Below are 16,488 nucleotides of genomic sequence, written 5' to 3'. Positions count from 1 at the left end.
GAAGGCAGGAGAGGGAAGGGGAGGCCTGGGTTAAGAGACTGAACAAGTGAGAGAGGGGGAAGGAGCAAGAAAAGTGGATCTGCAGGGATTGAAGAATGTGTGAGAGAGACAGGAAAGCATATGAGAGAGGAGAAAAATTGAGAAAGGGGAAAGGAAGACAGAAAGGAAAAGCAAGGGGCGGAGGGAGAGAAGACAAAGACACAAGAGAGGGCAGAAGTGCACAAGAGGAAAGGACCGTGAATGAGAAGCGAAGCACATGTATGAGGTGAGGTGCGAGAGAGGGAGAGTGTGCACAAGGAGAGGGAGCAGAGCACATGCTTGAGAAGGATGGTACATGCAAGAGGGGGAAAAGTGCACAGAGGGAGCTTGAGAGAGCAGGAAGCACGATTGTCAGAGGCAGGAAGCACAAGAGAGAGACACGGGGAAAGGGGGAAGCCCACACACAAGAAAGATGGGGACAAACCACGTGAGAGATGGGGAAAGCATGCAGTGCGGGGGAGCATCTGAGAGAGGGTGGGAAAGCAAGAGAGAAGAGGAATAGCTGTGTGGGGAGGCATATGTACAGCAAGGCAGAGAGCAAGGCAGGGGGAGAGCAAGGGAGAAAAGGGAAAGTACGAGCAAAAGCATGACCAAAGGAGAAAGCATGACTGAGAGGGAAAATGCAAGCAAGAGAGAAAAGAGTCAGGAAAGCATGCAAGAGGGCATGTGAAAGCCAGAGAGCTGGGACATGAAAGAAAAATGCAGGAGAGGCAGAGCACCTTGCAGAGAGAGACAAAGCATGTGAGAAAGAGAGAATGTGCACGGAGAGCAAGGAGGGCCGCTCTCAAGAGAAAGGGAAAGTACGAGGGAGGCAGGGATGGTGAGAAGGAGAGAGGAGAGGATGGGATAGAGCAAGGCAGGGAGAGAAGGTGGGAGCAAGGGCAGAGTAAGCACACACAAGGAACACAAGGAACATTTGCGCAGCACGAACGAGCACTAGAGGGAAGTATGAGTGGAAAGCAGGGGAGAGGGGAAGGTGGGAGAGTAGGGGAGGCAAGAAAGCAAGAGAAGGGGGAAGGCAAGGGAGGGGTAGGGGTGAGAAGGAACTCACGTGCACAAGAGGAGCACGAGCGCACAATGCCGTGAACACAACGCATCTGAGAGGAAAGCAAGGGCACACAAGGAAAGTGAGCACGACAGCGCACGAGAAGAAAGAACAGTGAGGGGAAAGCAAGAGCAACAGTAGGGTAGGAAGGGATAAAGAGGGACAGCAAAGAGATGGAGGGAAAGCACAAGTCAGTGACAAAGTGTGAGCAATAGGGAAAGTGCAAGTGAGGGGAACATTGTGTCAGAGAGCAGGAAAGCATGCAAAAGAGAGGAAAAAGAAAAAGCACATGAAAGGCAAAGTGCACAAGGGGTAAGAAAAGCACAAAAGAGAGAGAGGAAACACGACAGAGAGGAAAAGGGTATGTGGGAGGGAATTCATTTCAGGGAGAGAGGGATTCCTCAAGGAGGGAAGAGAGAGAGAAAGCTTACGGCAGGGGAAAGGAGCCAAGAGAGGGAAGCCTCGAGGGACATCGGGAAAGTTCAGGAGATTCAGGGGATGCTGAGAGGGATGGGAATAGTGTATGAGAGAAACAGAAAGCATGAGAATGAGAGAAGGGAGCACAGGAGAGCAAATGCACAAGAGAAAAGGCACGTAAGGCAGGCAGAGAGACAAAGCACATGCCAGTGAGAGAAATGACACACCAGAGGGGCATAAAACAGGCCCAGGAGAGAAGGAAAACTAGAACGGAGGGAGCAGGGGATCCACAAGAGGAAGACAGGGACAGCAAGAGAAAGAGAGGGACAGGGATACCAAGGTAGAGAGAAGAATACCATGCAAGTGAGAGGGAGGGCTACCAAGCAAGAGAGTGCAGCAGACAGTGAGTGAGAGAGGGCTGCTGATGCCCAGCGTTGTAACCCTTGAGTCTTCTAATAGATCCAGGTGTGGATTACTGCAGGTGCGTATTAAATTTAATGAACTGTTTTGCATAAGAAGCATTTCTAAACCTAGCTATACAGGATGTCAGAAAAATATTGTCTTATGATGGAGAGGTTCCAAACAAGAACAAAGGTTCTGCACCCTCTTGTACAACAAAGTGACACTGCACACCTGCACCCTAGGTGGAGTAAGAACCAGCTAGCCAGCTGAGCTATGTGCTTTCGAACACACTTCTATAGGTCAGACGGACACCCCAAGATCAAGAGGAGGAAGACAGTCTAACCCTAAAACCACCAAATTAGAGCAGAAACAAGAAACATCATCACAGAACCCTTTCCTTTCAATTCAAGACTACCCACCAAAAAAAGGTGGTAGACCATGTAGAAATTAAAAAGCATGTCTGATATGCTTACTTAAAGTAGCCTCTATCTAAGCAATCAGTTCTGTCAATGACAACAATCTCACAGTAATGACAATACACAGCATTGGTAAGACTATTTAAAAGCTGTGTGATCAACTCTACAATGCACTTGTGCAGTACATTAGTACACTGGAGCACGAGTTCTCAGTTAAGGTCAGTAGTCATTATAAGAAAACAGACCTCATGCTTAATATGCCAATTCTACCAAATATTAAATCACTTTTCTATTTTTTTTTTTAAGTTCCAAACCTGTTAGATGCTTCCTTCTATCCCCATAAAGCAAAAATAACTCAACCCACCCCAAATCTGTGTGCTTTAAATTCTGTGCTCACTACTTCCTTTAACATTTACATAGAAAGTGTTTCAGCTCCTAAAACACAGCTGCATAGCTGGTCCGTAGAGGAAGAGGATGACATTTATTTTGCAAATGGCTTTGAAGCAACTGCCATTTGTTTGCAACAGAGGCAACTGATGAAGAGGTCTCCATCACAGAACATTAATGACGTGTACAACAAATCTCCAGCTCGTCACTGCGATGACAGCACGTCAGGAGATACCAAAGTGAGTAGAATATTCTTCCAGCCTGTGGCAAAAAAGCCACATTCCCAGTTTTAAATCACTTCCAGATTTCCATACACACCAAGGAACTAGTAGATACCTTATTCTACACATTTCATTTCAGTCAGAGAGCTGGATTGCTGGCAAACACAGTATAGAGCAGGTATTACCATTCTAGAGAACATAGCTGCAGTATATTCTTAGCTGTAAACATTTCTTCATCTTTAATTAACCTAAAGGAGAGAGAATGAAGTGAAACCAGAGGAATTAAAAACTACTTATGTAAAACACTGAAAGGTTTGGAAAAAAAGATATGGAGTGCTCCTTTGTCTTTATCAGGGACTGCAATTTCTGCCTGGGACTCAGAAAATATATTGAAACACTCGCTGCATGGCCAGCTTACATTAGAAAGAGAAATGATCAATGTAATAACATGAATTATGAATGGAGGAATCCATAAATGAAATACATTAGCTTGAAGATGGCAAAAGCTGGTGTTAAATGCTGAAATTCCTGTAACAAGCATGCTTTCCTTCTTCTTCTTAAATCAGCATTATAAAAGAATTCACAGCAAAAATGTAAATTTGCTGTGCAAGCATTCTACACTAACGAAGTCCCAGCACAACATTAAAGGTTTTGCAACCAATACCCTCCCCTCTCATTGGGCACAACTTATGTTTTCAATACCTGAAAGCTATTTGCTAACAGGAAAGCATTACTAAAACTTATGATTACTAGGAAAGAGAAGTCAACAGACATGCAGCTTTTTTCTAATGCTAGGAGACATCCAGCATTCATCCTGAAACCTGACTCATTATACCAATTAAAACACAGATTCCAATGTGCAAGGAAGCTGAAAACTACCATGCTGCCTACCTAAAGAGTGGTAATTACACAACACCGTGACTGTCACCCACGAGACGATTTTTTGGGGTAGGAACTTAAAAATTGAATCCATCCGGAGTGTACTGTACAGTGAGGTCATATAACACAGGTCTGGTTATCCAATAACATGGCCCTTTTTTCAGATCATAAGGATCCCCAAATGTGAAGTTCTAATTCAGATCAGAGCGATACAGTGAGCACTCTAAAAGCCACCCTTTACATGACTCATATGCTCTCTGGAATTTATGCCAGTCACACACAGAATACTTGGTTAAGTTTAGGCATCTGTTTAATCATTGTTCCCTGTCTCAAAAGTATTTTCAAGAGTTATTGCAGTTTCCATGGAGACTAAAGCAGAAGAGTTCTTACTATTTCTGTCTGTGAAAATCCCATCACATTCCAGCTGCCAAGTTTCTTATGAGAGCATGAAGGACTAAAAGTGGCAGTAATATCCATGTTACTGTCTATCACATGCCGTTAGTTATTTTAGAAATATATTTACCTTTGCATATGAGGAGAAGATTTTATAGTTCCATGTGCCTGATTAGATGGATGCAAATGGTTTAACCACTTACAACCACAATTCCAGAGCAAACACATTATTTCAAGAAGTCCTTATTTTCTATTCTTTTTTCATCTTAGTGGTCTGAAAATACATGGACTACAGGTATCTAATGCACTTTTACTTCACAAGGAGGCTTTTAACACTGTCTCCTGTAACACCCTCACAGGTAAACTGATGCAGTCGGGTTGAGAGAAGTGGACAGAGAGGCAGACTGAAAACTGCCTCAGCTATCCAGCTCACAGGCTTCTCATCAGCACCACAAAATCCACCTGGAGGCCACTCACTAGCTGTTGAACACAGAGCTTCACAGCGGGGACAATGCTCTTGAGCATCTTCGTTAACGACCTGCATGACAGGACAGAGAGCACCCTCAGCAAGTCTGCACGCGATGCAAAATGGGAAGAGCAGCTGGTACACCACAAGATGGGTGTGCTGTCATTCAGGGGGCCTCAACATGCTGCAGAAAGGGCCCGACAACAAACCCATGAAGGCAAATGCCAAATCCTGCACCTCAGAAGAAGTAAACCCAGGCACCAGGATGGGCTGGAGGCTGACCACTGGGAAAGCAGCTTGGCAGAGAAGGACATACATAGGTTGTCCTGACGGACACCACGCTGTCTACCAGCCAGCCATTTGTGCTTCTGGCACAGAAGACCAACAGCACCTGGGGCTGTGCTGGGGAGAGCATCGCTAGCTGGTTGGTGATGATGCTCTATTCCCTCTTCAGCAGTATTGAAATTACGCTCGGGGTCCTGAGTCCAGTTCTGGGTTCCACAGTGCAAGAAAGGCATGGATGTACTGGAGCAAGAGCACTGAAGGACCACAGAAATGATGTTGGGAATAAAGCATCTCACAGAAGAGGAGAAGCTGAGACAGATGGAGCTGTTTAGGCTTGATAAGAGAAGGCTCAGCAGGAATCTTATCCATACATATGAACATCTCATGGGCAAGAATAAAGAAGACAAAAAAGACAAACTCATCTCCGTGGTGCCCAGCAAAATGACAGAAACAATGGGCACAAACTGAAACAGAATAAATTCCACTTAAAACATCAGAAAACAACTTTTTTACTGTCAGGGTTATCATGCACAGTTTGCCCAAGGAGACTATTGAGTGTCCATCCTTGGAGATAATTAATACCTGACTGGACATGGCCCTGAGGAACCTGCTCTGGTTGACCCTCCTTTGGACAGCAGACTTGACACAGATGATCTCCAGAGATACCTTCCAGGCTCAAGTATGCCATGATTTCATGAATGCAAAGTGCAGAGAGACCACAGGTTATGCTTACATATTTGCCCCTTGGAACTGAGGGCCCCAGTGGAGTTCTGCTTCTAAGAACGCCACCATGAAGTTCTGGTAAGCAAAGTCAGCTGATGCAGCTATAAATTACATGGGGCTCGGCTGAGTGGCTGCAATAGACAACGACAGCTAGCACTGAGGTCAGACTTCTCTGTTCAAGTCACCTTCCTCAGATGCAAGCAGCTCTGAAACAGGCTGCAGGATGCTAGAAACTGCATTAAGAATGGCATTGCTGTGCTGTTCTGAACACATCCGTTCAGCTGTGACTGTATCAGGATGGGCCAGCAATCCTGATGGCATTCTGTGGCAATCTAACGGGACCTACTCAGCACGCTCCACAAAACTATGGCAGCTGGGTTCTTTTAGACCCTCCTATCTAGTGGAAGCATGTAAAGGATCTTCATCTTGCATTCAGGACCACAAAAGAAAGGAGAGGGTTTGAATTTCATTGACAAAGGCATATTTGCATATAAAAAAATAAGAAGCTTTTATAAAGAACAATCTAAAGCATCCAGCACTTAAAAAAAAAAAAAAAAAGGAAAAGGAAAAGAAAAAAGAAAAAAGAAAAACTCCATCTTCCATACATTTAAAGAAACCACATGGCACAGCTGACCTGTGTCTTCTATAGTTTGACCTTTTGGTTCAAGGAATAATGACAAAGAAATGTGGCAACCATTTGGCCAGCAACAGAAGTAAAATCAAAAGTGTATAGACGACAGTTCTGAGCACCATTACATACCAATTTAAATAAGCTCCAGGGGCTAGAGAGATTCCAGTCCAGGGTTATTCACTGTTTAGTGGAGGAAACAACCTTACCAGTTGACACAAACGAACCTTAAAACTTCTACAGACACAAGTTGTTTGATGGAATCTACTTACATAAGTGACGTGGGTATTACAGGTCACAACTACCCACCTGAGAGCAGTTTAAAACAGCACTGTACCTGGCAACACTACTAGTTGAGCTTTTAATCTGAAAAAATTCAATCAAGAAAACATCAGAACAACCAACACTACTATAGACACACATTATTTGAAACAATACTAAACATCTATAGGTCTTCAAAGGTTTTGTTGCAGAGTTTTTCATTATTTTGTTAGATGATCTTTAAAAATACATGTTACATGGTATCATTTTCTCTTCATTGTATGTTAGTGCAGATCACAGTCTGCTGTCTAGGGTTTAAACAACATTAAAACTTCAGCTCTTTAAACACATTACAGAACTTCTGTTCTTTTCCTCTCCCTCTTCACACAATGGCACTGAGGCTGTTTACATCTCTATGCTCAGAATCTTCTAAGCACAAGTGAAAATTTCCAGTTCCAAAGCACCTACAATGTAATGAAGATCAGAAAGTAGAACTGCTAAAAAAAAAAAAAAAAAACAGGAACACAGATATGACCAGTGGAACTGTCTAGCACTAATTTAAACACAGCACAGTAGAGGTAAACAGAGGTACACAGGAATTATGAAAAACGGTAGATTAATAGAACGTAAGTAATAGCCAGGGTCATGGGTCACATATTTACTAGACGACAAGAAGCAGGGGGCTTTATATGTACATGGTAACTCATTTTAAAGAGAGTAGAAAGAATGGAATTCAAGAGCTTGAAGAGCTTGGATATTCGGAAGATGAAGCACAGCAGTAAATAAAGCTAAACGGAGGAGCTTTAGAAACGGAGTTAAAGTTGAGTTTGGTGTCAAGACATCAAGTAGTAGGGAAAACTCAGGAAAGGTGTTTGTGTGGTTATACAAATACAGACATCAATAATTACTGTATTACACATCTTCTCCTCCCAAAGCAAAAAAATATCAGAATGAACAGAAAAAAGATGTATTAAACATAAAGACCAGTGTTTAGACAGTATCAACCTACATAAGACCAAATATGATTTCAGGGTAACCAGCCTTAAACTAAGAGGAAATGTTCTACAGTAAGTCTCAATCTACATTACTGGTGCAATACAATTATCCAGCACTAGGCTATGCAATTCCACTAAAACAAAGTACAGAGGGTCAGGTATCTTTAAAAGAAGCATGGTAGATAGGCAGATCAGTGAATAAGGTGCTATCTCTGTCTGTTAAAGGTGCTTGTTAATGCACAGCAATGGACACAATGACTGTGCAGGAATTTAGCCCGTTAGAACGGCTCCTTCCCAGCACAAAAACCTCCACTACTCTATGCAGCTAGGTGAGTTGGGGATACCCTCTCCTTATGCCTTTGACAAACCCATATGTGCCGACACAAGTTCACAGTGTACATACAGCCCAAGACAAGGAAGCAAAAGGAGAAGAGAGAAGCCAGATAACACAAAGCACAGACAGGATGAGACTGGATGACACTCTGTAGATAAAGGAAGATGTGTTTACAGAGGATGACTACGCATAAGGCAAAGAGTTGTAACAAACTAAATAATGTCTAAAATCCCAATCCCACTCACCAGCCCTGCTGCAATGTTAAGTTTCCCATTAAAAAAAAAAAAAAGAGTAAATTTAAATTCCAAAGATAATAAAGACAAGTAGTTGACTAAGAAAAGCTGGGAGGCGCTGGGAGGCTCTGGGATGGTAAGAATTTTGTCACTGTCAAATGTTATTTCAGTGAAAATATATGTCAAGTTTCTGTGTTTGTGGATCAATAGGATACTGAATTTACAGCTCCTTCCTGCTAGTATATTGCATCTCTCAGTTTGAGTGCCCTGAACAATGACTTAAATGCAGTAGCAAAGAGTCCAATCATATTTTACGTGCACACTAAGTTACATAAACATTTTCCAACTACCTCTTCTTGAAATTCCACATTCATTAATTTATTTTACATTCCTTAATTCCTCTGCTACACAAGATATCCAAAAGCACAAACATTTTAGCTAAAAGTAACAGCAATAACCATGAACATACAATAAAATAAGCTTATTTTATTTATCTGAGGTTGAATGCCACTTCGCCAAGCAAGGACAGCTTGTCAAAGAACAGCACATTGGTTAAGTTTGAATTCTATGTCATTATTTTGAAAAGGCCTTCTCAGGCCTCCTACTTAATAGATTCCAAGAAGAATGTTTTTAGGTAGGACACCCTGTTAAAACAAAATATAATAACATTTTAGATAATTTAGCACAGCAAACTGAGATCTCATTAAGAAAAAAATAGTAAAACACACACATATCTTCCCAATACAAAATTTCTGCAGATAAAATGAAACTGGAAGAGTGAGGTGATACAAACTCATATCAGAAACACAGTATGTATTTTCTTAATGGAAAACTAACTTTTAAGGAAAATAATTATGTAAATAAAACTGTTTGTACATTATATAGATGGCATTTATATCTGCAATACATAAAGGAGCATTAGTTTAGTTTAAAACTTGATTACCTGCTAACTTCAGAACTCAAGTAGCACAGCAGATGAATGGCCCAAAGCAAAGGTCCTGCATATGTTGCAAATGCTGTAAGGAAGATTGCTGGTATCTCCACATAGCTTTCTAGTCCCACAAACCCTGCTGAAACATCCACAGTAGCAATGCCATTTGAATTTCCCTGAAAACAGGAATAAAACCCAAAAGATTCAAATACGTTCAAAGAAACATTTATGATACATTAGAATATAATTAATTATTGTACCAGTTAAAGGCTTACTCTTTGAGACACTTTACAGTAAAGACATATTCTTTACATTCTTTACACTGGAATTTCAATACAGCGGCTAACCAAGCAGGAGCTTCTGTTTAGGATTTACAGACTGCTTAGGACATGAACAGCATCTTTTGCTTGTCTTATTTTGTCAGCAAATACATATACCTGTTTAATACATTACATCATAAAAACACATTAAAACAGGCAACTACACTTCCTGATTTCATCTAGTGACCAAAAAAAAAAATAAATTTTTCACCACACAAGGTTCAAAAACAAGACTTTAAGGCTGTGGCTGAAATTATACTGAGAAATAAATATTTCTTGTCGTTAGAGATAGCGGGGCTCCAATTTAGAGCTGTAGTGGAACATGTACCAGCCCCCTCCCTGCCCACGACACAAGCTACTGCATGTAACTACATTAAGACTTGCAAATTCAGAGAGGTTCCTGCTTCCCAAGTCTCTTCACCACAACAGATTGCACTGAAATGGACAAAAAGCCTAGACAGCTTGAATCATCAATAAAAGGCATTTCAAGAAAAACTTGAAAGCGAAGTATCAAGAGTTAAGACTGGCATGCTTTATCTAGCTTTCTTTTTCAGTGACTAAGACACTAAATAACAAGGAATAACATAACACTGAAGGAAATGTCTTCCTCTGAAGACGCCCTATTATTTAGCTTTACTCAAATATATAAAGCAGCAAACGCCCTGTGAATTAAGGCAGAATATTTCTTAGTATAGCAGGCCACAGTTAGATTTCCTCAGACTCAGTAGGTCAGTTTCCACATCACTGGTATTCCAGCAGCCATCAAACTCTCCTTTCCTCTCTGCAGTATCCCAGAACAACCCAAATATAAGGGCCATCAACACCGACGGCCCCAGGCACGGTCCTAGTGGAGTACATACTCAGTACATACTGAGGACATGGTAAGAGCAGAAAGGTCAGGTGCAGCACTTTGAAAGCTGTGCAGGGCGCTGCAGCTCAGCAAGCAAAAGCATGACAGGAACAGGTAGGGAGAGAACCTGTTCTCTTTTCCCCTAGTCATGGCACACAGCAACAGGTCTTTTCCTCCCCACTACTTATTTTCTCTCCCCTGTATGACGTGTGTAGAGGGAAAGCTGACAATCATACTCATCTCATGAAGAGCTGTAAGGTGTCTTCATGCTATTTGCCCCACCTGCATGAACACAAGGTTGATCCACAGCTCCTCAGGACAACGTCCTGTTCCACTGCATGTGGGAAGGAGCAAGAAGAAACAGTGCGTGGAAGTACATGTCACTGGTCTCAGTGCACAACAGGGCAAAAAATGTACTCTCCTCTAGAAGGTGGAGAGGACAGAGGAAGGGACAGTACTCTCTCTCTTCCATCTCTTTCCACACTCCCTGTGGTTTCTTTTGCACAGAGCTCATCTCAGTTATCTTTGACTTTGAAGTGTTGTTGTAGGATAAGGAGAGCACTGTGAGAAATAGGCTACAGTATATGGATCAAACAACAGCTGAAGTCTGAAGAGGCTTCTGGAGGTTATCTGCTCCAACCACCCCGCTAAAGCAGGGTCACCCAGCAGGTCGCCACGTCCACGCAGCTTTTGAAGATCTCCAAGGAGACTTCACAACCTCCCTGGGAAACCCATGCCAGTGCTCAGCACCCACAGAGCACAGAAGTGCTTCCTGTGTTCAGAGGGAACTTCCTGTGTTCCAGCGTGTGCCCACTGCCTCTTGTCTTGTAACTGGGCACCACTGAAAAGAGCCTGGCTATATCCTCTTTGAACCATCCCTTCAAGTATTTACACACGCTGATGAGATCCCCTCTGAGCCAACGCTGAACAGTCTACGCTCTCAGCCCTTCCTCATGTGAGAGATGCTCCAGTCCCTCAGGTATCTGATTTGGACTTTGTTTGGACTTTTTTGGACTCTATCCAGCGTGCCCAAGCCTCTCTTGTACTGGGGAGCCCAGAACTAGACACAGCAGTCCACCTGGGGTCTCACAAGTGCTGAGTAGATGGAAAGGATCACCTTCCTTGATCTGCCGGCAACACTTTGCCTAATGCAGCCCAGGACACCATTAGCTTTCTTTGTATAAAGGGCACACTGCTGGCTTATGTTCAACTTGGTGTCCACCAAGACCCCCAGGTCCTTTTCTGCAAAGCTGCCTTCCAGCTGGCTGACCCCCAGCACATACTGGTGCTAGGCTTTGCACTTTACCTTACTAAACTTCACAAGGTTCAGGAAGTACACACATACAACTCCTACCACACTGGATGTTAAGTGTTCAACCACTCCAGTCTCACCAGGAGCTCACTGAGCCTCGTGGATGGCTCCTCAGATACTACTGGAAGAGCCCCAATGAAGCATTTGTTCTTCATGGCAGGTATCTCTCACCAAGACTAGTTCATATGTTCCACACAATATATAAATAACTGACAATTCAGAGTATCTGCTCTTATCTTATAGTACCACTGAAATATTTCAAACAGTGCCATAGCTTGTTGTTGTAATGGCAGAAAGTGACAGGACACAATTCAATTTCACATAAAAGCATTCCATAGTAATCCATCATGATCCAAATCAAGGAGGCACAAATATAAAAACACTGGTTAGAGACACTAACAGAGAAGGAGGCCTCTACAGACATTAATGAAAACTATCAAAAACTCTCCCCAAAGTCGCAGTGATTTTTCTGGGAAATTTTCAGATACCACATCACTCATCACATATGAGCTACTAACTGCAGTACCTCAATGACTCTCACTGAACTGAGAAGTACAGAGGTGAAATACAAAAGTGACATGCTTCTGGCTAAAGTACCCATTTGACACAGCACACCGTTACTATACTTCCACTGAGCCTTTCCCACAACTTCCTAGTAACTATTAAAAAACACAGAATGAGAGGAATTTAATTACTTGAACCAAATAATTTGAAGTGGAAAAAATAAGTAATTGGAGCAGGTTGCCCAGAAAGGTTCTGCAACCTCCATTCTTGGATGTTTCAAGACCTAATCAGACAAAGCCCTGATCAACCTTGTCTGACCTCACAGCTGACTGTGCTCTGAGAACGGGATTCAACTACAGGCCTCCTGAGGTCCTCTCCAATGTAACTTATCCTATAATGCTTGGAAACCCAAGCAAGACAAGCTATAAACCACTTTATAATGTCTCCCAGTCCATCTTTCTACCAAAAGGCAAGACCAATTAGATAGATTACGAAAAGATACAAGTCTGTGCTGTTCTCCTTCAGTGATAAAAAATAACTGGACTATAAACAAGTCTCAAAGGTTTTAAAGACTGTATTTCCTTTCCCTCCTACTGCAGATATACTGTTCTAAGGATAGAAATAAAATAAATAAACACAAGACCAATAATGAAATATATTAATTTTTTCTTCATTTATGAGCTTTCACCCAAGGCAACTAAAATATCTTAAGAAATATTTACAGCAACATATTTTTTTTTGGAAGCTGCTACAGTTAAAGGAGACAACCAAGATTTATTTCTATTGTCACTGCATGTTGAAGAGCAAGGAGCAATGATGAAGATACAGGATGTTTCCACGAAGTAAGTGACAAGTTAAAAGATGTGAACAAGTCAGGGCTTTAAAGTAAACAATCCATCATTCAAGCTTGTTGACAAAATCATCAAATTTGCAATAATATCCAATATAAGTAACTAGGGGGCATACTTTTTGTATATTTGTCAAAACTGGAGTATTATTAACTTTGCTTCTCTTCATCAACTTGCACAATACAATAAATAAGGCAATGATCCTAACTACTAAAACAAGGTAGTTCACATAAATAACATATGATCATGAGAACGTAAGATAATTCAGGCTGGAAGGGAACTCAAAAGTCATCTAGTACTACCTCCTGCTGAAAGCAAGTTCAGATACAAACGAAAAGACCTGGTTGCTCAGGACTTTATCCAGTCAGGATCTGGACACCTCCAAGGACAAAGACTGCAAAACTTACCTAAGTAATTTTTTCCCATGCTTACTACTCACAATCTTGGTAATGGGCCAGGAAAAAAAGTGTGTCATGTAAGCAAGTCCCATGTAAGTTGCGAGTTTAATAAATTAGCCTTTTATGTTCACATTGTCAGAGACCTGGAGGGGCCAGCTGCTCTGTAAAGGAACGTAAGCTGGGAAAACAAGGCAGGTGAGAGCAGTGAATTCACCAGCAAAGAGTCAGGTTGGCAAGCAGTAAGTCTGGGTCAGGACTGGATCTGGATATAGTGAACAGGGTCAGATGCAGTCCATTGATCAGCCAGCAAATCCATAGTGACAAGACAGATACAAGAACAGGCCAGGAAGCTCAAACAAGAGGTTCAGGTCCAGGTCAGGACTGAGATGGAACACAGACATATCTGCTTACACAGCTGTGACATAGCACTGACAGGAGTCAACAGTAAAGCATCACATTAAAAGCAGCTCCCAAAGGAAAGAAGGGACAGGCCCTTGCTTCTAGCTTTTCTCACAACAGTTCCCCTTAGCACAGATGACTTTGAACTCCACTAAACTGAACTCTTAGACAGGAGATGCACTCAGGGTCCTGACACAGTTAAGGTGCAGTATGAAAAAACAAGTGTAAGCTCAAAGTATATGTTTTCAAATACTTTTTTTTCTATTGCTATTCAAGATCAAAATATTAGCTTTCACACTCAGCAATGTGATCTTTTTCACCCCCTTTCTTGAACTATACTGACTGATTAATGAAAAAAAAATCTGTTCCTCTGAACTTTGCTTATACTGTACACTTATGATTTTCATTGCAATTGCTCCATAAAGTCTTTAAAGACCCTATAATATTTTTCAAAAGAATTCTGCCTCATTCATTAAATATGCTATCCTGAAAAAAGCTATTTTTACTCACTATCCTATTCAAAAGGCCATCACTTACATTCCATACTTGGTGAGACAGAGTTCCTGCTTTTCTCATTACATATCATCTTGTCTACCAAGATTTAATAAAGACTCAGAAACACGGACAAGAAATCTCATTCTTCTTATAATCACACCAGGACATGTGCAAAAAGTAGTTCTCCAAATTTCTCTCCTATTTCCAGATGGAAGGGTTTTATATTTAGTTTATATTTCCCTTTTCCTGCCTCATTTAGCTAGCACAGTTTAAATTTAGTATCCAATCTGATCAACACCAACAGCAACTTTCAGTGTTTTTCAATTCCTGTATTTCAACCATAAATGTACTAACATTTTTGTATGCTACATTAGATCTTTATGTCTGCCTGGAAATTAAAAATCTAGCACCACACTGAACCCAGACAGTTTAATAGTGGTAGTTCTTGTAATCACAAAATTTGAGGAAGGAAAATGAGAGAAGACACTTAATTCTGTGCCAGCAGTGGACATCATACCTACATAACACAGTTCTGCTTCCTTCCCATCTCTTCCCCAGCATCCAAGCATAGATATTGATCAGTACAGAGGTTGCAAATGAATGATTTGCTTGTACCAAGGCAGGCTGATCACAGATCAATACTGAAGCTGAGAACTGGAGAGACTTCTCTTGCAGGAACAGCCCTGTTGTACTTCCTTAATGCTTATTTTCGAGAATTATTCTATGTCTGAAAAATTATTCTCTGTTTGAAACACAACCCTTTCCTAAGTCAGTCAAAATCTAAGACCTTAGTGTTGATGGTACGGCCAAGACAGGCAGTTGCTAAAACTGGAACACCTGCAGTTTGCTTAACATGAACAGAGTATCTTCACTGGAAGTGTAGAAAGGAAGGGAACTAACTGAAAGCTGTCACCAAACATAGTTCTTTCTCTTTCCCTAAAAAGTTAATGAAAAAGATTAAGTGCTTACAGGAAAAAAAAAGTAATAAAAAAAAAAAAGTCTGCTACTAAAACAGAAAGCTACATCAAGAAAAGCATAGGCACTTTCAGAGTTATGCCTTTCATCATTCAGGTAAGAAAGAGCTGGGAAGTGTACATAACAACCCACCCACAGCTTCTCTTGAGGCCTCTCATCCAAGGTACTCTTTAGATATACCTCAACAGCTAAAGATGAGCTGTGAGTAAACAGGGAAACCTGCATGGAAATGAAGAGAGAGTCTTTGTAATGCATACCTGAAAGGGAAAATGTAACTTTAAGTGTTTTGGGGTAAGTGTTGCTGAGAGGCATGTTAGACCCTTTTCAGATTTGGTGTACAAAATTGCATAGAAATCCATGCGTGTTCATCTGTTGTTTATCTGGTTGGGCCCTGATTCTGCAGTTTAGTGATAGCCAATTAATTAAGTGCTGTTAACAGATGACTGACAGCTAATTATTTGTCACTAATATAACAACAAAAAACTTCAATCCTGATTTTAAGCTAAACTGACCAATTTTTCCTTGCAACAGGTAGTTTCTGCTCTGGACTCTAAACTCAAAGGAAAGGGAAGGAGAAATTTAAACATATCTAAGAAAAAATAGTTAATGAAGAAGTGGGTTTTCTCCGTTGTCAGGTTTTTAATTTTTCCTGATAGTGCAGATCAGAATACTACGTAACAAGCAAACTTGCCCTATCCAAACTGTTGGAAGAAGTTTCTTCCATCCCTGGAGCTGCAGCCCAAGACGAGAAAGCTTGTTCTCAACAAACTGGGAGCTACTTACCAACTGAAGAAAAAGCTTTGACTAGATTTTGAGGGATGTTTGTAGCCTCTGTAATTTTACGAGCTACCATCAATTCTGTTCTGCTTTTCTACGGTAATAGTTTGCACATCAAATAACTGCCTTCAACTGTGAAGGTGCAAAAAAAAAACCCACCTTTTAGCCTTGTATGATTCAGTTTGTTCCTTCCCGTAGCTGCAGAACGGTTTCTTCACCAGAGAATAAATGAACCAAGCTAACAACTGAAGAGGATTATTTTGGTCAAACACTTCATCTCCATCGTATAAAGGTAATCTAATGTAAATGTAAGTACAGCACTTTTTAAAGATAACTGAAAACTTGCTCTGAAAGAGTGAGGGAGAAGAATTCCACCTACCTTGAATTTTAAAACACTTTTTTCCTTAGCAGAACTGATTTCTCTATTTTCAAAATATCTCTAGGATTATAAAGGCCATAATAAAAACAGTTCTTTCTAAAAAGATCTCCTGTTCTATTCCAATTCACTTGTCATTTCATTATGTCTTGGACATACTGAAAAGGTAAGTACACACT

General features: G+C 41.2%; 1 protein-coding gene across 4 annotated transcripts in view; it reads right to left on the bottom strand.

The window, feature by feature from the left end:
- The window catches only part of PIGG (phosphatidylinositol glycan anchor biosynthesis class G), an 81,389-nt gene that overhangs the window by 23,322 nt on the left and 41,579 nt on the right, over nt 1–16,488 (bottom strand). For 2 of the 4 annotated variants that reach the window (XM_040542172.1, XM_040542173.1), the window contains exon 8: nt 9,068–9,231. In XM_040542172.1, coding sequence (XP_040398106.1) covers nt 9,068–9,231 — 164 coding nt within the window. Of the gene's footprint in view, nt 1–3,042; nt 6,668–8,187; nt 8,769–9,067; nt 9,232–16,488 lie in introns of those variants that run through there. The other 2 variants (XM_040542170.1, XM_040542171.1) reach the window with 2 other exon arrangements.

This window comes from Cygnus olor, chromosome Z, assembly GCF_009769625.2.
Source record: "Cygnus olor isolate bCygOlo1 chromosome Z, bCygOlo1.pri.v2, whole genome shotgun sequence".
In the NCBI taxonomy this organism is placed as follows: Eukaryota; Metazoa; Chordata; class Aves; order Anseriformes; family Anatidae; genus Cygnus; species Cygnus olor.
This window is presented reverse-complemented; position numbering and strand designations above follow the sequence as displayed.